The following is a 22,504-nucleotide window of genomic DNA, read 5'->3' as shown; positions in this document are numbered from 1 at the left end:
ATCACTCTCAGATAAGCTCTATAAGAGCATTTTAGAGTTTAAAAGGTATGTTCTGTGGAACTGATGAAAGTGCTTTGGTAACATTAAATCTATGTGGACCCTTCAATGAAGATTAGAATTATCAGTATTTTTATGACCGTTTAGTGGTTCTAGTTGGACAGTTTTTTCTTTTTTTGAACAGTACAATTCTTCTGTTGTTTTTCTAGTCTTGTTTATATTTTATTCTTTAATCACCTTTGGAGTTAACTTTTTTTTTTCTGGCCGGGCCGCACGGCTTTCGGGATCTTAGTTCCCGGACCAGGGGTCGAACCCAGGCCCCAGCAGTGAAAGCACTGAGTCCCAACAACTGGACCGCTAGGGAATTCCGAATGGAGTTAACATTTTTTATTGAATATTAGGTGCCTCTCATAAAAGTTGGGTTTTGAGAGAAGGAATTTTAGGTTCTTCTGTATATAAAAAGAGAATGCTTTGTCTACATTTTGCATAGCCTTCCCTTTCGTGGTGCAATGTATTTTAAATTAAAGAATCCTTTGTCACACATCCAGATAGAGTTGCTAGCGGCAGTCTAGTCTTTTGAGTAACTGTTTCCCCTCTCAGGCAGGTAATAGTTGATGCTATTGTTGATGTAATCCTCCATTTCAAGGTCATAGTAAAGATCAGAAATAGAATAACATATGAGGACTGTTATAAAAAAAAGGATTTTGCAGTGGAATCTTGATTAACCAGAGCTCTTAATATCTTTTTTTTTTTTTTTGCCTCTGCACTCTCCCCGCATCCCCCGGCAGATTCACTATAAAAGGCAAACAGAACCAGAGATATATTTTAAAATCAAAATACTTGATGAGGGTTATACTGATGTGTAATGATTGGACTAATTTAGTTTTTTATAAAATTAAATATATGAGAAATGACTGACTAAAACATAACAAGACTAATTTTTATGGTGAAATATGTCATCTACACAAGAGTATGCGAAACATATGTAAGTTTTAAATGATTATAATAAAAAACACCTGTGCACTCACTGTCTAGGTCAAGAAGACCTTAGAGGCATCCCTGTGCTCCTCCTGGTTTGTATCTCCTCCCCATCGCCTGGAGGAATCACTGTCCTCACTCTTGTGTTAGTCATTCCCTTGCTTCTCTTTCCAGTTTTATCACCTATGTGTGCTATAATAGGGAACCATATGGTATGTAGTCTTTTGTGACTTGATTCTTCCACTCTGCAGAAGATTTTGGAGGGTTACCTAGGATGATGTAACTGTAGTTCATTCATTTCCACTGCCTTTCGCATTCTGTGTATGAATATACCACAATTTATTTGTCCATCCTTCTGTTGATAGACATTTGTATTGTTTCCAGTTCTGGCTTTTACAAACAGTGCTGCTTTGGACATTTTTGTTTGTATTTAATGGTAGAGTATGAAAGACTCTCCCAAGGATATAATACCTGGGAGTGGAACTGCTGGGTTATAGAGCATAGTGATTCCAAACCAGCTTCCAAAATGATTGTACTGTTTTATTCTCTCACTAGAAGTATAAGGGAGTTGCCTTTTTTTTTTTTAACATCTTTATTGGAGTATAATTGCTTTACAATGTTGTATTAGTTTCTGCTGTATAACAAAGTGAATCAGCTATACGTATACATATATCCCCATATCCCCTCCCTCTTGCGTCTCCTTCCCACCCTCCCTATCCCACCCCTCTAAGTGGTCACAAAGCAGAGAGCTGATCTCCCTGTGTTATGCGGCTGCTTCTCACTAGCTATCTATTTTACATTTGGTAGTGTATATATGTCCATGCCACTCTCACACTTCATCCCAGCTTCCCCTTCCCCGTATCCTCAAGTCCATTCTGTACGTTTGTGTCTTTATTCCTGTCCTGCCCCTAGGTTCTTCAGAACCTTTTTTTTTTTAATTTTTATTTATTTATTTTTGGCTGCATTGGGTCTTCATTGCTGCATGGGGGCTTTCTCTAGTTGTGGCGAGCGGGGGCTACTCTTCATTGCGGTGCTCAGGCTTCTTATTGCGGTGGCTTCTCGTTGCAGAGCACAGGCTCTAGGTGCGCGGGCTCAGTAGCTGTGGCGCACGGGCTTAGTTGCTCCGTGGCATGTGGGATCTTCCCGGACCAGGGCTTGAACCCATATCCCCTGCATTGGCAGGCGGATTCTTAACCACTGCGCCACCAGGGAAGCCCCAGAACCATTTTTTTTTTTTTTTAGATTCCATATATATGTGTTAGCATACTGTATTTGTTTTTCTCTTTCTGACGTACTTCACTCTGTATGACAGACTGTAGGTCCATCCACCTCACTACAAATAACTCAATTTCGTTTCTTTTTATGGCTGAGTAATATTCCATTGTATATATGTGCCACATCCTCTTTATCGGTTCATCTGTCCATGGGCACTTAGGCTGCTTCCTGGCTATTGTAAATAGAGCTGCAATGAACATTGTGGTACATGACTCTTTTTTTTTTTTTTTTAAATGCTGGGCTGGGCAGTGGGAAGCTGGAGACCTAAATTCTTTTTTTGTTTTGTTTTTTTTGTTTTTTAAACTTTGGGTTTATTTATTTATTTATTTTATTTATTTATTTATGGCTGTGTTAGGTCTTCGTTTCTGTGCGAGGGCTTTCTCTAGTTGCGGCGAGCGGGGGCCACTCTTCATCACGCTGTGCGGGCCTCTCACTATCGCGGCCTCTCTTGTTGCGGAGCACAGGCTCCAGACGCGCTCAGCAATTGTGGCTCACAGGCCTAGTCGCTCCGCGGCATGTGGGATCTTCCCAGACCAGGGCTCGAACCCGTGTCCCCTGCATTGGCAGGCAGATTCTCAACCACTGCGCCACCAGGGAAGCCCCATGACTCTTTTTGAATTATGGGTTTCTCAGGGTATATGCCCAGTAGTGGGATTGCTGGGTCGTAGGGTAGTTCTATTTTTAGTTTTTTAAGGAACCTCCATACTGTTCTCCATAGTGGCTGTATCAATTTACATTCCCACCAGCAGTGCAAGAGGATTCCCTTTTCTCCACACCCTCTCCAGCATTTATTGTTTGTAGAATTTTTGATGATGGCCATTCTGACCGGTGTGAGGTGATACCTCATTGTGGTTTTGATTTGCATTTCTCTAATGATTAGTGATGTTGAGCATCCTTTCCTGTGTTTGTTGGCAATCTGTATATCTTCTTTGGAGAAATGTCTATTTAGGTCTTCTGCCCATTTTTGGATTGAGTTGTTTGTTTTTTTGATATTGAGCTGCAGGAGCTGCTTATATATTTTGGAGATTAAACCTTTGTCAGTTGCTTCATTTGCAAAAATATTCTCCCATTCTGAGAGTTGTCTTTTGGTCTTGTTTATGGTTTCCTTTGCTGTGCAAAAGCTTTTAAGTTTCATTAGGTCCCATTTGTTTATTTTTGTTTTTATTTCCATTTCTCTAGGAGGTGGATCAAAAAGGATCTTGCTGTGATTTATGTCATGGAGTGTTCTGCCGATGTTTTCCTCTAAGAGTTTGATAGTGTCTGGCTTTACATTTAGGTCTTTAATCCATTTTGAGTTTATTTTTGTGTATGGTGTTAGGCAGTGTTCTGATTTCATTCTTTTACATATAGCTGTCCAGTTTTCCCAGCACCACTTATTCAAGAGGCTAGGGAGTTGCTTTTGAAAACCTTTGATATTTTCTGACTTTTAAATTTTGCCTGTCTTTTTTGTTGTAGTGATCTCATTCTGCTTTAAATTTGCATATCCTTGATTACCAGTGAGTTTTGAACATCTTCATTTGTTTATGTGCTCTTTTGTAAAGGATATGTTGATGGTTATTCATTTGTTTCAGATTTGTTCCTTTTTAAAGGATATATTGAGATCCTGTGCCATTTTTCTGTTGGGTTGTTTGTCTTTTTCTTAATATTTACAGTTTATATTTCCTGGATTCTGATCCTTTCTCACATGTGTTGCAAATTTGTTTTTCACTCTGTATATTTCTACTCTTTCTTTACAGTGCTTTTGAAATATCTGTCTTTTCCTTTATTCCTTTATGCTTTTTATATCATAAGAAAGCCATTCCTACCCTCAAATCATGAAGATACTCTCCTATCTAAAAGTTTTACAGTTTTGCCTTAAACATATGGTTGTTTAATCTTCCTGGGGAAAAAATGTGTATGTGGTATGATATGGGAGTCCAATTCCATTTTTTTCTCCTATGAATAGTCAGTTGTTCTAACACCATTTTTCTTTCTTCACTGATCTCAAACACTATCTCTGTCATATATCAAGTTTCCACACACTGGTTGGGGTAGGGGGTCGGGGGGTCCTTTTTTGGGTTCCCTATTCTGTTCTATTGACTTTGTCTCTTTATGTGCTAATACCATAACATCTTAGTTAATTACAAGACCTGATTAATTGTCTGGATATTAGGGAAATCAAGGCTCCCATTTTCTTTCTCTTCAATCTTGGCTGAAGTGTCTTGTCTATTTGCACTGGTGTGTAAGTTTTAGAATCAGCTTATCAAGTTCCACAAAACCCTTTTTGGGATATTGATTGGAATTGCTTTGAATCTGTTGATCATTAAAAGGGAAAACTGATATCTTTGTAGTATTGGGTCCTTTAATAGATCTATCTGTATATTTGTCTTTTATGTGTCTTTCATTATAGTTTTATAATTTTGCCATAGAAGTGTTGACTTCTTTTGTTAGACTTTCCTGGTAACTGTATACTACTGTAAGTGATATCTTTTTTTAAATTAGTTTTCTAATTATTTGTTTGTGACGTAGTGACTGTTTTATATTAATTGCTATACTTTTTTACTTTGTTAGTCTGTTTTAGATTCTTGAATTTTTTGTATATACAGTCAAATCATCTATGAATAACGATAGTTTTGTGTCTTCTTTCCAATCCTTATACCTTCTTTTTCTTGACTTACTGCACTAGCTAAGGTATCATTTGCAATGTTAAATAGAAGTGGTGAAAGTAACATCCTTGTGTTATTCCCTATCTCAGTGCTTTCAGTATATTACTGAAAAGTGATATCATAGTATAAAGTATAAGTTACACACTGATAAATATCAGTATATTACTGATAAATCTAATGTTGGCTATATATAGGCTTTTTGTAGATACTCTCTTATCAACTTAAAGAAGTTCCATGGCTCAATATAGTAATGATCTCAGTCTCCCAATATTGCTCTATAGATTCAGTGCAATTCTAGTCAGAATCCCAAAAGGGGGGTTTTGGTGTTTGTTTTGATGGAAAATAACAGGCATCAGCATGGATGAATCTCAAGAATACAATGTTGAGCAGAACATGAAAGTTGCAAAATTATGACTTCATTTTTATAAAGTTAAAAGACATTAAAGCTGTGTGACAGGTAAAAATATAAAGAAAAGCAAGAAAATGATTATCACAGAGTTCATTATGTTAATTACTTCTGGGAGGTAGGACAGGAATGTAATTGAAGGGGCTCATATAGGACCCTCAGCAGTATTGACAGTGTTCTAATCTTAAACTAGGGACTGGCTAAACACACAAGTTTCATTTTTTATATTACTATTATTATTAGGTATGAAAATATCTTTCTTTTGCCTTCAGCCCATTTTTAAGAGAGATCTTTGTAAAATTTGTTTTCCTCCAAAAGTTGAAAATTTGTAAAAATATTGCAATGAAAACCATATACCTTTCACCAAAATTCACTAATTGTTAATATTTTGCTATATTTGTTTTATGTTTCTCTCATGCATTACACTTATTTGTCATGTCTTTTCACATTCCTTTAATTTAAAACAGTTCCCCAGCCCCTTCTTTGTCTTTTATGACATTGATATTTTTGAAAAGTTCAAGCTAGTTGTTTTATACAATTTGGAATTGTCTCATGTTTCCCTCATGATTGATTTGTGTTAAACATTTTTGGCAGAAATTCTACAAAGGCAGGACGACTACCGTGGTCTTCTCAGGAAGCACATAGTGTCAGTTTTTCCCATTATTAATGGTGTTACTCTGATCATTTGGTTAAGGGGGTATCTGGCTGTTTTCTCCACTGTAAAAGTATCTTTTTCCTTTGTAGTTAGTGGAGAATCTTAATTTGTGGGTGATTATTTGAGCCTGAGTGATTAAACAGTTGACCCTTGAATAGTGTGGGTTTGAACCGCATAGGTCCACTTATACTTGGATATTTTTCAGTAGTAGATTCCAAGGATGCTACACAGTTGCTGGTTGGTTGAATCCAAGGATGCAGACGAACCCTGGATGTGGAAGGTGGACTCTAAGTTATGCATGAATTAACCCCTGCATTGTTCAAGGGTCAACTGTACTATTCCCCAACAATTTTTCATCCAATGGTTTTATCATGTGTTACTCATTTCTGTTATTTTTTCTTTTTGGTGCCCCAGATTCGGCTAGTTGGAACCCCTGGTTCATGTGTCCTTTTGTCCACCTGTGATCTGGTAAAACAATATGTTGGCTCACCTTGTATTTTGGCTGACCCAGTCCAGGTTTTGTTTAGTGCACTTTAGCTGTGCTCATAGCTCTTGGAGTCTTGTTGCTTCTTGTTCCTTTTAGTGGGAGGTGCTAAGAAATATATATATATTTAAATTGCAAATTCATAATGACACCTCTGATTCCAAACCAACACAAGGTTCTTCCTGTCCTCCCATTCCATGTTTATAGCTCTTTTCTTCCATTTACGAACCCTAATTTTTTTAAACATCAACAATATATTTACAGTGATTTGCTCAGTCCTATAACGTGCACGAATTATTTTGGAACTCATACCATTACCAACAACAAACTTACTAAGTAAAGTTCAAGATTTCCTTGCAGTTCTTTTGTCCTTTGCATATATCCTATGGCAGGGCTAGAGTCAGCACTCTGCAGAAGTTGTCTTAGATTAGTTTGTGTTTGTATTCCATTTTAGGACTGGTTTTGTTTAAGTTTGAATATAAAAACCATTAACATGGTTCAAAGTCAAAACTAAGCTTGGGCAAGTTAGTAACTTCTCAGTGTCTCAATTTCCTCCTCTGTAGGATTTCAATGATGTAGTAAAGACTACAGAGCGTTTAGCACAGTGCAGAACACCTACAGCATCCAATAAATATGAGCTGTTCTTATTTCCCTTCTTTCTTTATGAATTCCTCCCAGTCGCTTCTCTTGCTTTTTACTTTTCCTGGTTTGTGACCCCAGGCTATGCATGGGGTGGGGTAGGTGGGCAGGTGGAGGGAGGTACCTGTTACACAGTGATGAGTGGGAAGGAAGAGCGCACATCCTTTATGTTCCTACTCTGTGCTTATCACTGCCAGGCATTCTCTTTAACTCAGCGAACCCTCGCATCCCTGCAGGGTCTTTACAAGTATTCTTCCTCTTATACAGCCGAAGAAATGGAGGCTTAGGGTGATGAATGCTCTTGCCCAAGGTTACTCAGCTAATCCTGGACCCTGGACCTACCTCACCCTCACCACCTGGCTCTGCTTCCCCCACCTTCTGCATCTCCCTCACTTAGGACCCAGGTTCTAGCTCACTGAAGGGAAACCCCGCTCCGGTTTGGGGAGCACATATAAGGAACAGAGCAGGCCTGGATCCAGCCGGAGCACCGTCTCTATGCCTTCCTCCCTCTGTATCCCTCCCCAGTCTGGACCATGCTGACAGGTGACCCTGTGGGAAAATGCAGTTCTCTCCAATATGCCCAGTGGCAATAATCAGCAGCTAGCACTTGCCAGCAATTGGCTACAGTTCTGGGTTTAGTCTGGGTTTATTTTTTGTATTTATACCTTGTGTGCAGAGATAGCTGACTTGGAGTAGGAGCGGTGTCTGGAAAATGAGAGGAGCAAAGGAGCTAAAAGCTAGAAGCTGGGAGGGAATTCAGGGGTCATCTTTGCTATCCCTCTGCCTCCTGACAGGACTACACCTAGGGGAGAGCAACATTTAAAAGGGTAACACTGGGCAATCTGGAGTACTGCTGGCAGCTTTGGGAGATGGACCCAGCAGGGACTAGCAGGCCGATGTTGAAGAAGAGAAAATCGGGGCGGGGGGGTAGTGGTGTGTGATACACTGATTCTTTCATCCCAGGTTGCCCAACTGTAGGCAGTAAAGTTTGAGGATTTGGGATTTCCCTGGTGGTCCAGTGGTTAAGACTTCGCCTTCTACTGCAGGGATGCATGTTTGATCCCTGGTTGGGGAGCTAAGATTCCACATGCCTCGCAGCCAAAAAACCAAAAAAAAAAAAAAAAAGATTGAGGCCTCATCTTGCCTCCCTGCCCCACATATTGAAGAGAAACTTAAAACCAGAGAAGGCACTAGACCAAGGTCACACAGTGAATTTGAGGCAGAACCAGGACCAACACCTGGGCCTGGTGACTGCCAGTCCTGAGCTCTCACAATGACATCTCAGAGGGAGCTAGCTAGGAGAGAGAGGTCTTCCCCTCCATCCACCATGTGTCCCATGGATGTCATAAACCACCTGAGAACTCTTCTGGTAGAATTCTCCACAAATTCTTGTTCATTGACTACTTATATCTCCCCTGGTTCTTTCCCCCTTTTCTCTCTGCTTCTCACTTTAAAGAAGATGGCTCTTCCAGCTCTGCTGTCACATCAGGGCTTGACATAGTAAGTGCTCAGTACACATTTGCCCTATGAAGATACAATGAATGGGGCAACTTGGCAACATCCTGTAAGGGTGAAGATGAGCACATGCCCTCAGACTAAGGAAGACCCCAGAGAAATGTTCACACACACGGCCACCAGGAGACATGCAGAAGGATGTTCATAGAGGCGCTCTTCACTATAATAAAATGTGCAAAACTACCTAAGTCTTCATGATCAGGAGAAAAGATAAATTGTGTTTTCACACAATGGAATACCACACAGCAGTGAAAAATGAATGACCTATATCTACATGTGTTAACATGGCTACATCTCACAAACAGTGTGGAGTGGTAAAGCAAGTCATGGAGTGTCCGTAGAAGAACAGTAATACAAAGCTTTCAGCACATCAAAATCAGGAAAGTAGTAGCCTTGGGGAGGGGGAGAAGTGGAATCAGATCAGAGAGGGTACACAGAGGGCTCCAACTCCTTCAATGATGTTTTATTTTTGAAGCCGAATGATGGGTAAAGGGGGTTGTATTATCCTTGATACCTTTTGTATGTCTGAAATATTTTATTCTAAAAAAATTTTTTAATGGAAAAAAGAATAAGTTTAAAAAAACTAAAAATGAAGTCCCATCCTATTCTCTTTAGCTTCCACACTATTCTTACCCACTCCCTTATTATCTTTAAACCACAGATATACCTTATGCTCCACTGTATATATGATATAGCTCATAATAAACATATTTTAAAGGGAAAATATGCAAAAGGAAAGTCAGACATTGTAAGGTAAGGAAAACATCTCCTGACTAAAGTTGCTGTGTAACTTGAAATTTCCTCCTCACTGACCAGTATAAATACTGGTAGCTCTTTGGCCATATATGCTGCTTCAGGATATAACAATGGAGATGGGCTATTAGAACATTTCATTGTATATAACCAAAGAGGAAAAAGATTTTGCCAGTGATTTAGGGCTTCCTTCCATCCACCCATTCTTCAGAGTACATTTTCTCATATTTAAAAATAAATGAATGAGTTGCTCCACGAAGAGTTATTTTAAGAAACCTGAAGTAAATAGTAACCTCTTTTTTTAACATTTTCCTTCCTATGGTTTTAATTTAAGACTGAAAAAAAAACCCTAACCATTATAAAAGTTTTATGGATCATATTTGGATTTTTGATTTTTTTTTAAATTTATTTATTTATTCATTTATTTAATTTTTGGCTGCATTGGGTCTTCGCTGCTGCACGTGTGTTTTCTCTAGTTGCTGAGAGCGGGGGCTACTCTTTGTTGCGGTGTGCGGGCTTCTCATTGCAGTGGCTTCTCGTTGCAGAGCACGGGCTCTAGGTGCACAGGCTTCAGCAGTTGTGGCACGCGGGCTCAGTAGTTGTGGCACGTGGGCTCTAGAGTGCAGGCTCAGTAGTTGTGGCGCACGGGCTTAGTTGCTCCGCGGCATGTGGGATCTTCCCGGACCAGGGCTCGAACCCGTGTCCCCTGCATTAGCAGGCGGATTCTTAACCACTGTGCCACCAGGGAAGCCCCTGGATTTTTGATTTTTAAAAAACTTTTTTTCTAAAAGGGAGGCAGCTTAACACTAAGTATCTTTCTAGATATGAATGATATTTTGAAGACTTACCAGCTTTTAATTGTCTATTGTTTCCTAAAGTGTATTTTTAATTTCATTTGCTCTCTCAGGGAATGAAGGATGGCAGCACGCCGTGCATTAAAAGCTGTTTTGGTGGATCTCAGTGGCACACTTCACATTGAAGATACAGCTGTGCCAGGCGCACAGGAAGCTCTTCAAAGGCAAGCTATCCTCCACGTTCAGCTGACAAATATGTTTGTAGGTGCCGTTTTACCAAGGCAGATCATTAGCTGAATGGATGGCCTTAAGGTGGCATTTCACCAGTTTACCATATATACAGGAACTGCCTTGGGTTTAGCTAGAAGATGTATGCATTGTAATATCTTCCAAACATTGTTCTCTAAGCCTTTTGTTAGGTTTGGCCTTTTGATTTAGTCTTTTTGTTCTTTATGTGTATCTTTTTCTAAGTCAGTAGTGTAAATTTGGGAATGAAAACTCGAGACTCTGAAATGTGGAATAAGTAGCATTGGAAAAATCACAAATGAATCCTGGAATCACAAAAAGAAATACACACATATATAAAGCCATAGTTCCGCGTACTCTTTTTCAGCTAAGCTCTAACACTGAGTGTGCAGCTGCTCAACTAAAATTTAATTAAGGAACTTGAAATTTTAGAATTATTTCCATTAACTAAACTTAATGCTTTTGAAGGTTAGAGATTGTCTTACATTTCTGATGCATCACCATAAGTCTAGATACAAAATACATAATGAAAGCTTGTTAAAGTGAACTGAATGTGAATGTTTGTTCCTCAAAAAAGTACTCCTCAGTACAACAGAACTAGTAATGTTATTCAGCATCTCATCTTCAAATAATTTAGGAGTTTTCAAAATCAACAATACTTAGCATGTGGTGCTTTATCATTTTCAAACCTTACAATATTCACAAAGTATGCTGTTGATAAGGAAATCTAGTGACTAGTATCACAGTGCCAGGTATTACGGCAGGAGATCAACACTGACTTGGCACTCTCTCAAGGAGCTTACTCTCCATTTGGGGCTTCAATAAGTGTGAAGAGATTTTAGATCTGGTAGGCGTCATTTGGAAGCTGTTGACTTAGCCAGCAGTCATGACATTCATTTTACAGGTGGACAACAACATGTTTAAAGCCTGAAGTAAATCAGTTGGAGACGGGGACTTTCTCTTGACTCCTTGCCATGGTCTCTCTCAGACTTTCTAGGGAAAAGGATGTCTGTCGATCAGTCTCCTCTCCTGTTGGACAAGAGCTTTTACTGCTTCAAAGATGAGCTTTCTGCTCTGAATGGAAAGAAAAATCTTATTTCTGGTGAACAATGAATGACATCTCTAAGTACCTCTGTAAACTATGAGCCTGCCATTCTGGAGGGGCAGGAGCCTACAGATTGTTCTCTCACTGACACTGGCGGGTTTCCATCCCAGAGAGATTGCTATACTGTCACTGCCAGTTTTGGTTTCTATAGAAACAAACAGACTAAGGGAAGTTGAGGGACTAGCAAAAAGAAAAGGTTTTTAAAATGCTCGTTAAAAATGATATGATCATTTCAGTACTTAGACTTGTTCATTTTTAAGATAATAGTTATGTTGAAGTATTCAATTTCTTTTGAGAGATAAACTACCAAATTTAATGTGTTTTTCAGAAAAGCTACTATACAGATATTATAGAGATAATCATGATTATAATGAACTGTTTAATCATATAAATATGAATGCTCTTTGAATTCTTAAAAATCTCTTTTCTGTTTTATTTGCTTGCTTATTTTAAATTGTGGATAGTGCTTTATGCCTTGTGTCTATTTGGGGCAGGTATAAGATAAAAAGCAACAGGGTATTAATATAAAAATTTTAATTGTAGATAAATTATTTTTAGGTTAAAGGACTGTAGGACCAAGAAAATAATTTTTGTTTTGAAAGAAAGCTGGGCTATCATGAATTCTTTCTCTGATACCTGATTGCCAGTTTAGGTTCCAAAAGCAGATTATGGAATCAAAAGTAGTTCAAAGGGAAAACACATTCCAGTCTGTAAAAATGGAATGTTTCTTTCTCCAAGTAGTTTCTGTTTGTAAACTTAGTAGCACATTAGGGCTTAGCCAGTGTCTAATTGGCTAAGAAGAAGGAAGAACTCTTGAGGTGTCCTCTGTTCTCTTAGTATAGGGGGTCAGACCCTGTCTAGGACGTAGGCTGGAGTTCTTGTCACAGCCCCACTGCTGCCCCGCTGTGTACAGCTGAGCCCAGTCATTAATCCTCTAGGCCTGAGTTTTCTCGTCTTCAGAAGGTTACACTAGTAGATAATCTCTAAGATAACTTTCACCTCTCATATTCTGTGAGTATGGTGGTTACTAAGTGTTGGGTTTTTTTGTTTTGTTTTTGTTTTTGTTTTTTACTTCTTTACTAAAACCCTGTAGTTAAATTCAGTTAAAGTATAAAAGGCCCTTGAAAAGGTAGACTTTACAGCCTTTGGAGATGAAGCAGTCCACAGGGTGTGGATAATCTGTAAGCAATTTTGAATAGATTATAAAACCTACTGGCCACAAAAACACTTACTCAGTGACTTACCCTTAATTTTCTGACCTTTGGCAAGTGCTACCAAATTAGGTTTTATGGAGCTGGAATGTAAAATTGCCTATTGACACCTGAATTTTACTTTTCCAGGTTACGTGCTACTTCTGTAATGGTTAGGTTTGTGACCAATACAACCAAAGAGAGCAAGAAAGACCTCTTGGAAAGATTGAAAAAATTGGAGTTTGATATCTCTGAAGATGAAATATTCACTTCTCTGACTGCAGCCAGAAACCTGGTAGAGCAGAAACAAGTCCGACCCATGCTGCTGGTTGATGATCGGGCCCTACCTGATTTTAAAGGTAGGAGAAATTCGGAAAGATTTAAAAGTTGGTTCTTCATATCTGCTTATAAATCATTCTTAAAACTGGATGTTTAGAAGTGTTTAGTCAGATTTCCTCTGTCAACAGTAGTTTGAATCTAAATTGGTGTTTCTCAAACCTGTTTTGACTGCACTCCAAAATAAGTGAAACACATTACATAGAAATCCAGGACGTATGTATGTGTATTTGTATATGTTAAACAATACTCTTACTTGTGAGATGTACTCTGTTTTCCATTTGGTTTACTTAACTGTGTGATTTTGGTGCTGCTTATAGTCCTCCAGATTAGTTTCACCATCTACTAATGGATCATGGCCCACAGTTTGAAAAAACACAGGTTAAGATTTCTTTAAGTATTATAATCGTCATTCCTGGAGCCACTGTATTAGTTTGACTATATGAGATGAACCAAGGTCAACTTGTTTAAAAATAGATGTCATTCTGTATGGTGTGAAGTTTTTGCAATGACCATGAAATATTTTCAATCAAGAGAAAATAAAAGTTTTCTCTTTGGAAAAATTAACAAACTGGAAAAATATCCTTGTGTTATGAAGCTTTGCCACACTGCTTTTTGTAGATGATACTCAGAGTGAAATACACAATATAGAAAAAATGGGTATAAATACATCATTATAAAACCATGTGATAGCTTTACAAATAATGATTAGAGAACTTCAGCATGGATATATGGTTAGGCAGAACCTCAAAACTTATACTATCAGGAAATATAACTGTATATCAATCAGAATTTGCAAAAAACAGAAACCAACTTTGGGTGAATTAAACAGAAAGTAAATTTATTAAAAGATCTGACTGCTGACAGGATATAAAATGGCACAACTCCTGCAGAGAGGAATTTGGCAGTAGCTCTCAAAATTGCGTGTGAAGCAGTACTGCCTCTTGTAGGAATCTATCTCCAAGAAGCAGTGACAAAAATGTGCAAGGACATATGAATAAGGTAGGTTGTTCATTATGACCTTATTTGTGATAACAAAAGGTTGGAAACAACCCAGATGTTCATTGGAAGAGACTGATTAAAACTATGAAATGTCCACAAAATGGAATGCTTTGTAGCTGAAAATAAGTAATGGCGAATTCTATATCCTGATAAGAGTGATCTTCATAGGATATATTAAGTGAAAAAATTATGGTATAGAAAGCCTTACACGCTTTCTTCTGTGTAAGAAAATGAGAGGAAAATGGATATAAATGTATTTGTCTTATATTTGTGAAAGGAAGCTGAAGGAAGATAAATGAAAAACTAGTAAAAATGGTTATCTAAAGGGGGAGGGTGGGAAGAGGAGAGGTGATTTCTCTAAAAGTACGTTATTATCTAGTTTTGACTTTGGAACCATGTAAATATTTTACATATTTAAAAGACAATTAAAAAGTTAAAAACAAACCAATCCCTGAAAACCAAAAACAGATTGAAACAAATGAACTCTATATAATAAAGTTGGTGACATAACCACTCAGAGAAAAGAATTACTTCAGATGACTTTAAAATTCAGTGTTTTGAATTTCATGTTCATTCATGGGGGGATCAATTTTAAGCATAAAAGAACTGCAAAGAAATCTAAAACTGCATTCAGTAGTATTAGTGTTACTAGTAGTGTTGATATTATTTTGTAATTATAGATGTATTATAGGATAAAGTAGTAGTTACGCTAGTATTGTTAGTACTCCAGATTTTAAGTGTAAGTGAAAAGAGATAGAAATATAAAAATCAAATGAGGTATGTATTAATTTTGAATTAAAAATATTATCAACTCCCTTGTTCTCTCAAAAAGTACATATTATCTAGATCTTCTACTAAAAAGGCATAGAAGCAGTGAAGCCCAGTGGTCAGACTGGTGTCTACTATGGTTTCCCACTTTAGTTCCTTGGAGAAATGGGTGATTCCAGATCTGGGCAGGCGTTGTATAAGATGAGTCTGGGATAACTAATTGTTAGCAAGGAAACTATTGAAAACTAATAAGGTCATGCCTAAAGGACACTGAAGCCAATTTGAAGGGATAGTTTGAGCGTCAAAAAGAATACTGATTGCAATAGATTGCAACGCATCATACATATAAAAAGTTCAAAATGATATTCAACCCCACAAAACTCATTGGTCACTATGGGAAGTTGTTAGGGCAGTAACTCATTCTGAAAATGGATAAATGAAACAAGCATTTATCCTGCCTTTCCTATTTTAACTATATTTTATAGTAACTAAACATTTGATGAGGGTAAGTTCTTTATAGAAGAATTATAGCTAGTAAATGCAAAAGGAATGGCAGAATTAGAAAATCACCATTTGGCAAACCCTAGTGAAATAGGCAACAATATCAATAGATTTTAAACACATTAGGTGAAGAGTTGATGGGGAACTTCAAAATGGAGGAATCAGGCGGACACCACTTGAACCTATTGATCAGTCTTAACATCACTGGAAGTAGAACAAGCAGAGCTCTTGTGCTTCGTGATGTGATATAATTGGAAATTCATAGCATGGCCTATAAGTACTCTTGCCTAGTAATTGAATGTGAACTTATGAAGCCTCTAGATTCAATTACTGGTTTATAGGAAATAAAAAGAGTAAAGGAATAAATTAAATAATGTCACAAGCAATCAGCCAAATCCAGAATGTGGGACCTTTTCCGAGATTAATGATCTAGTTGCTCCAGTAAGTGGAGAGGAATGTTGCTGTAGAATGAGATGTAAAAGATAACAATCAAATACAATATATGGACCTTGTTGGGTGCCAATTACATATCAGATGTAAAAAGACATTTTGAGACATTTGGGGAGATTCAAATGTGGACTAGGTATTGAGTGATATTAAAGAATTATTATGAACTTTGTTGGTGTAATAATGTTAAGGTGGGTTTTTTTTTTTAGGTCTTTATCAGCTAATGATACGTACTGAAATATGAAAGGGTGAGATGATACTGGAATATACTTAAAAGACTTTAAAAAATGTAGAGGATGGTAAATAAGATTGGTAAAACGTTGATGACTGCTAAAGCTGGGTGATGGGTACATCAGGGCTCATTATGAGCTAGTCTTTCTGTTTTTTAATATTTTTTAAATGTCCATGACAGAAAGAAAAAAGACTGTAGCCCACAGAACTAACTGCCCAGGGGAGCTGGAGATTAGCCTCAGGGGCTGTGCGCTGAGGAGCAGCGTGTGACGTCTCATGCAGAACTGATCCGGCGCCCTCAGTGTCCCTGCTGAACACTGACCTCTGCAGCTTGCCTGTTCACCCCAGTAGCACTGGAGATTGGAAGTTCCAGCTAGCACTGCTGCCTCAGAATTTCCAGTGAGGTTCTCCCTGCTGCTTTATGTTCCTAGCTCCCAGTTTAAAGCCCTGGGGGGGGGGGTGCTTTTGATTGGCAGAACCTCCGTCTCAGGCCAGTACCCGTAGCTGTAGAGAGCCTGGAAAATAAATATCTGGTGTTTTCACCCTCTCAGGAGAGGGTGAGCTCTGCTCCTCACTAAGCCTTATGAGCTAGTGGATTCCCTAATTATGAAAATGGTATTCAGAAACTGGGCTACCAAAAACAATGACAAATACATTCTATAATCAGTGTATTTATATTTCTGAGTTAGCTGAAGTACTGCAAAACAATTTTTTATTCAGATTGTTTACTTTATTTGAAGAAAGTTTCTAGTCGTGCAGTAGTGAGCTGGAGTTGACATATATAAGCACAGTCTCTGGTCTGGAAGAAATCTTTGTTACTTGATGTAAGACTAATCTTGCAACATCTTTGTATACATGAAAATACCCAAAGTAGATAGGTTTTTTTTTTTTTTTTTTAAGTGTAAAGGGTTTTTTTTAATTATGTGTAACACAAAGTTATTTAAGTCAATAAATTTTTAAGGAATTTCACATGTTCTGATTCTTTCCACTGCCAATCACCTTAGTTCCTCCAAACTCATAATCTTCAAGATAAAGTAGCCCTTTCAAAAAGAAGTTATCGTGTGAGTCAGCCCACAATTCTTTCAGTTAGGCTTCTTTGATCTCCAATGAAATATGGACACACTTCAAAATTCCCCACCTGTAATCTTTGGGATCCAATTTCCTCAAGCGATTTACTTTAGGACTGTGTTTAGGGTCAGGCGATGGATCTGCCTGGTTCTGAATTTGACACCCTCTAAAAATGTATTAGGTTCAAATCATATTCACTCCTAAGCCATCACACCCTAGAACAGTACAGATCATTGGGATATGCCAATACTTAAGATAAAAAGTTTGTTAGGTTTTTCATAGTTTACTTGGCAGCTCTGTCTTGTAGTTCTTTCCCACAGATCTAACAGGTAGTTCTATGAGTAAAGGAAACCACACAGTTAATCTATGAGGCGTTTCCAACAATGTAGGTTTACAGAAAAAGCCCCATCGGGATAGACCTCAACAGTAGATAGGTTTTTGAAGGGAATGGAAATATCTTGGCTAATATTGAATATCTTAGCCAGTGGTAGATGGAGATAATAAAGAGAACACATCAAACTCCAACTCTTAACTGTAGCCATTGATATTATTTTCTTCCTTTAACAAACTTTAACCAATTACTCAATACTCATGGCTGCTGGTAAGGAGGAAATTGGAAATCTTGCGTATCTGCTCTATTTCTTCCCCTCACATTTTGGTAGAATCGATAATGAGAATGCTTAAAGGCAGGCAATAAGAGAGGCAAATAGGAATCGGCATATGGATAATGCACAGACACTTCAATCAGAGTTTTAATAACTGTGATGGTGAAAGTACTTGTTTGGTTCTTGTATATAAAGTCTTGTCATCAGGTACCAAGGCCTTAAAACATGCTTTAATTATAGAATAATATTTGTGAAACTAGAAGTGGATTAGGTATTATGTAGAGAACTATAGACCCTACAGTGCATTCCGTATTTATCATGATGGCGTTAGCCTCAGCTGTGTCACCTAGAGAGTCTAATTTCCCTTGCCTGTTAGGTTTTCAGTCCCTCATCAGTTGCTATTGATCTGATAGCTCATAGAGAACTGTGGGTCTTCTTGTTGATTTTAATCAGTAAAGCTTTTTAAAGTTAGGAATTGTTGCTTGTTTGAGAACATCAGGTTATAAGTTTCAGTTCAGATCTTCTAGTTACTCAGTAGCTGTAAGACCATGCAAAAGGAATGTACAGAAATACTAGGAGACCTTTTTTTTTTTTAAGTTATAGCTGATACTTCCAAAGTACACTGGGCAGGATAATCTCTTAAACTTCAGATTATTGCTATGGCAAAAATTTGTACTTGATTGACTAAAACTACTTTATAATAAAATGTGACATTACTGTTAATTGCATTTTTCAATAATTTTTTCTTTCCATTCCCAGGAATACAAACAAGTGATCCTAATGCTGTGGTCATAGGATTGGCACCAGACCATTTTCATTATCAAATTCTGAATCAAGCATTCCGGTAAGTCTTTAGCTGTTTATTTTTCATGTGATCATATACTCCCTTCTTCTCTTCTTAAGTCTTTGTCATGTAAGGTTATACATAATTTACTTTCTGGCCACCTAGATTGTAGGTGGACAGATATCTTAAAGATCACTTCAAGATCAACATTAAATATTTATTACTGTCTTCCTTAGTTTTTAAAAAATAATCAATATGTTAAAACGTGATGATCTCTGGGGTTTTTCTGGTTCGTAGGATCAATATTCTAGGGCAGAAATTCATAATCAAATTGTAAATCTAAAGCTAGGAGTTTTATCTTTTATTATCACTCCTGTGATTCTTCACTGACTATGATCTCTGAAGGAAAATAAGATCCAGGCTAATTCACCCAAAACAGTAAATGTGATTACTCCTCCAGCGAGAATCCAGGCTATCGAAAAAAGTTGGCACGTTTGACCACACTTTCAAAGAAATTATTCGACGAGTGATAACGGTAGTCTGATCTGTGATTGTGGCAGTAGGGATGAAGAAAACGAGGTTCTGGTATTGTCAGCATGACTTGATGGACAGTTGGGTCAAGGGGGTGAAGAAGAACAGTGAGTCGACATCTAGATATCTAACCTAAGTGCCTGTGATAGAGAACACTCCCTGTGTGGGTTCACGAGGTGATGAGTTTAGGGTGGGGCTCTTCGAACTGTGGGCTATATACATGGAGGGGTTCCAGTGGCTGTTGGTAGAAATTGGGGAACCACGACTAACATGTAAAATGTTATAAATCTTCGCTTGTGTGTGCATTTTACCTGTATGAACTTTTTACTGCTACTTCCAAAAGGCAGACTGCATACTGGTTCTCATACTTCCTAAACTAAATTGGATCAGAATTTATTCGCAAGTCTACTCTAGAGTGAGATTGTGATTTTTTTCCCCTTGGATTTTTCATTTTTTATAGATTTTTCATTTTTCATCTTACCTTTTGCTTCTTGTTGAACATTAAACAGTGTAATTTGCCTTTAAATTTATGACAAGTTAAGTAGTCCTACATATTGCATAGATGTACATTGAACTAACTTAAAAAAAAATTTCTTTAATAGCTTGGTAAATTTTGGGAATTTAACATCATTTTCTTACCAATACGAAGATATTCAAGAATCATTCTAACTTATACTTGATGTAGATTTCACTTCTTGATGTATATGTTCTAGAATCAAAATGTTAAAACTCACTACAAGGTTCACAAATCTGGGCACATTATTTGATCTTGAAGATGGCTACCCTGTGTACAATCTATGTGGCCAGAAAGAGCCCTTTGGGAACAGTCACCTTTTTTCCATTTGCGCATTAATTTTAGATCCTCGGTTATGAAAACTATGGCTACTGAATGTACTTTTATTTGTGACTCTTAGTTACTGTGATAGTCAAGCCTTTGTTTAAATAAAAACAAATTCACTTTTTATAATTGCTCAGTAGACATTATTTCCCGAAGATCCACTATTGTGCCAGATTGCTTGAGTATTAAAATTTCTTTGCTTCACCTACTTCAGTTTTCTACTCTAGCTTCTTGGGGGACAGGGGGACAAAGGGATTATCTCACCTGCTCCTTAAGGTTTATAGCTATAACCAAAACCAGTTTTCATTTGGAATAGAGAACCTGCTATTATTTCTTACTTCTGAATTTACCCCCTGCTACATTTTATTCATTTCTGAACCACAGAATTCAAGGAGAAGGTATTGATTGATTTTAGCTGGTAATTTAGGAAGGACCTATGTAATAGGAAGTTGGGAGGTCTCTGTCTTAGATAAATACTAGACTCAGGGTAATAAAAATGTATGTTGATATAATACTGACTTTGTAATTGCTTGGAAGCTGTCTAATTAGTACACTTCCCTAACCATATTGATTTTTTTAAACACATTTTAGAGTATTACAGTGCACTTATAAGTCAACTCTAATTTCACAAATGCACTTAACAGCTGGGTGGAAAGTTAACAAAAGGATTTTAGGTCTTGCCCTTCTTTGCATATTGATGTCTCCACAGAGACTATGCCTTCCAACCAATGACTACAGCTGTTTGGATTGTGGCATCTCAAATGCACCGCCAATTAGTTAAATTACTATTCAGGTTCTTAATGAGAATAAACATTGTATTTTAAACCCCGTTGCATAGCTGCCTTGAATACCAGCTTTAGGGGCATATTGCCCTCAGCCAGATACATCAACCTTCCACATTACACTCTTATTTACTGTATTTTGAGTGGGTAGGCCCCCCTGAAATGCATAGTATGCTCTGTCTACAAAAATGTCTTAAATGTCTGAATAAAATTGAAAACACTGAATTTTAAAGAATTGATTTTGGGGAAGGATATGAACCACTTATAGGGGATAGACGTGATTTGGGCTTGGATTCTATGAAACATTCAAATCCTGAGAGCCATGGATGGCTTTTTTCCTTTTACCTAATACTAAAAGGTACAAAGTGTAATATAATGAATACCCATATGCCTGTCAATCGGTTTAAGAAATACAGGTTATCAACATGTTTGATATCCCCTGTGTATCCCTCCTCAGTTTTGTCAGCCAAGACCCAAAAGTAATCAGGATTGTGAATTTCTGTTTATCATTGTCTTGAATTTCTTTATACTTGTAACACATACATAGGTATTTCTAGACAATATGTAATATTATCTTGCATGTTTTATACTTTATGTACGCATCAGTTTGCTTTCTTCCCTAGAAATAATGTATGATTCATCAATATGAATACCTATAACTCCAGTTCATTCATTTTCACAGTTGTAGTACTAGCTTGTAGCAGGTCTTTTTTCATCTTCTGACCTGTTAGGAAAAAAAAAGCTTGAGCATTTTAGTAAGAGACCAATTTTAATTAAATTCTATTAGGAGAAAGCCTACCTGGGCAAGCAGATCACTTAATCTAAATGAACTTGGTATTAACAAGACTAAAAAATATCTAACCTCAAAATTAATACGTCCTCCCGGAATAAAGACACAGATGTAGAGAATGGACTTGTGGACACAGGGAGGGGGAAGCATAAGCTGGGACTAAGTGAGACAGTAGCATTGACATATATACACTACCAAATATTAAATAGATAGCTAGTGGGAAGCAGCTGCATAGCACAGGGAGATCAGCTCGGTGCTTTGTGACCACCTAGAGGGGTGGGATAGGGAGGGTGGGAGGGAGGCGCAAGAGGGAGGAGATATGGGGATATATGTATACGTATAGCTGATTCACTTTGTTATACAGCAAAAACTAACACAACGTTGTAAAGCAGTTATACTCCAATAAAGATGTTAAAAAAAAATTAATATGTCCTCATTGTGGAAATTTTCAAATGCTCAAAAAAGAAACATGAATAAACAAAATTACCAGTGATTCTCCACCTAAGAAAACTACAGTTAACATTTTATCTTATAGCTAGTTTGTTTCCATGCACATATATATTTAGACAAAAATGAGAGTGTATACATACTATGCGGTAATTGCCTTTTAAAAACCCAACAATATATTGTGCGTGTTTTTCTATATTCTTAAATATTCTTCTAAAACATATTTGATTCCCAGAGCATATTCCACTTTAAAAAGTGCAATAAATTGTATAGCCATGTATTTCTGATTGTTAGTTATTTCCAGGTTTCATGAGTTAGTTTTTTAAAAAAACTTCTGAACATGTTTGTTAAGCAATATTTATATTTCCATAACATATTTTCTCAGAAGTACAGTTGCTGGATCAAAGGAATTTTGGGAAAAAGCTGCATGGAAATTGCTTAACTTAAGAATAGTTCACAGAGGGCCTCCCTGGTGGCGCAGTGGTTGAGAGTCTGCCTGCCAGTGCAGGGGACACGGGTTCGAGCCCTGGTCTGGGGAGGTCCCACATGCCGCGGAGCTACTAGGCCCGTGAGCCACAACTGCTGAGCCTGCGCGTCTGGAGCCTGTGCTCCGCAACAAGAGAGGCCGCGATAGGGAGAGGACCGCGCACCGCGATGAAGAGTGGCCCCCGCTTGCCGCAACTGGAGAAAGC

General features: G+C 37.7%; 1 protein-coding gene and 1 non-coding gene across 4 annotated transcripts in view; one reads left to right on the top strand and one right to left on the bottom strand.

Annotated features, from left to right (window-relative positions):
- HDHD2 (haloacid dehalogenase like hydrolase domain containing 2) overlaps positions 1-22,504 on the top strand; it is a 39,599-nt gene that overhangs the window by 2,423 nt on the left and 14,672 nt on the right. For all 3 annotated transcript variants that reach the window (XM_036874658.1, XM_036874659.1, XM_036874660.1), the window contains exons 2-4: positions 10,255-10,365; positions 12,833-13,041; positions 18,400-18,484. In XM_036874658.1, the coding sequence (XP_036730553.1) occupies positions 10,265-10,365; positions 12,833-13,041; positions 18,400-18,484 (395 nt within the window). In that variant the 5' untranslated portion in view covers positions 10,255-10,264. The remainder of the gene's footprint in view (positions 1-10,254; positions 10,366-12,832; positions 13,042-18,399; positions 18,485-22,504) is intronic.
- LOC118880402 lies at positions 17,330-17,460 on the bottom strand. Its single transcript, XR_005016281.1, has one exon. It is a non-coding gene; the product is annotated as a small nucleolar RNA SNORA18 (small nucleolar RNA).

The sequence above is a fragment of the Balaenoptera musculus genome, chromosome 14 (genome assembly GCF_009873245.2).
Source record: "Balaenoptera musculus isolate JJ_BM4_2016_0621 chromosome 14, mBalMus1.pri.v3, whole genome shotgun sequence".
Lineage (NCBI taxonomy): Eukaryota > Metazoa > Chordata > Mammalia > Artiodactyla > Balaenopteridae > Balaenoptera > Balaenoptera musculus.
The sequence above is the reverse complement of the archived record's forward strand: the minus strand, read 5'-3'. Positions and strand labels throughout refer to the sequence as shown.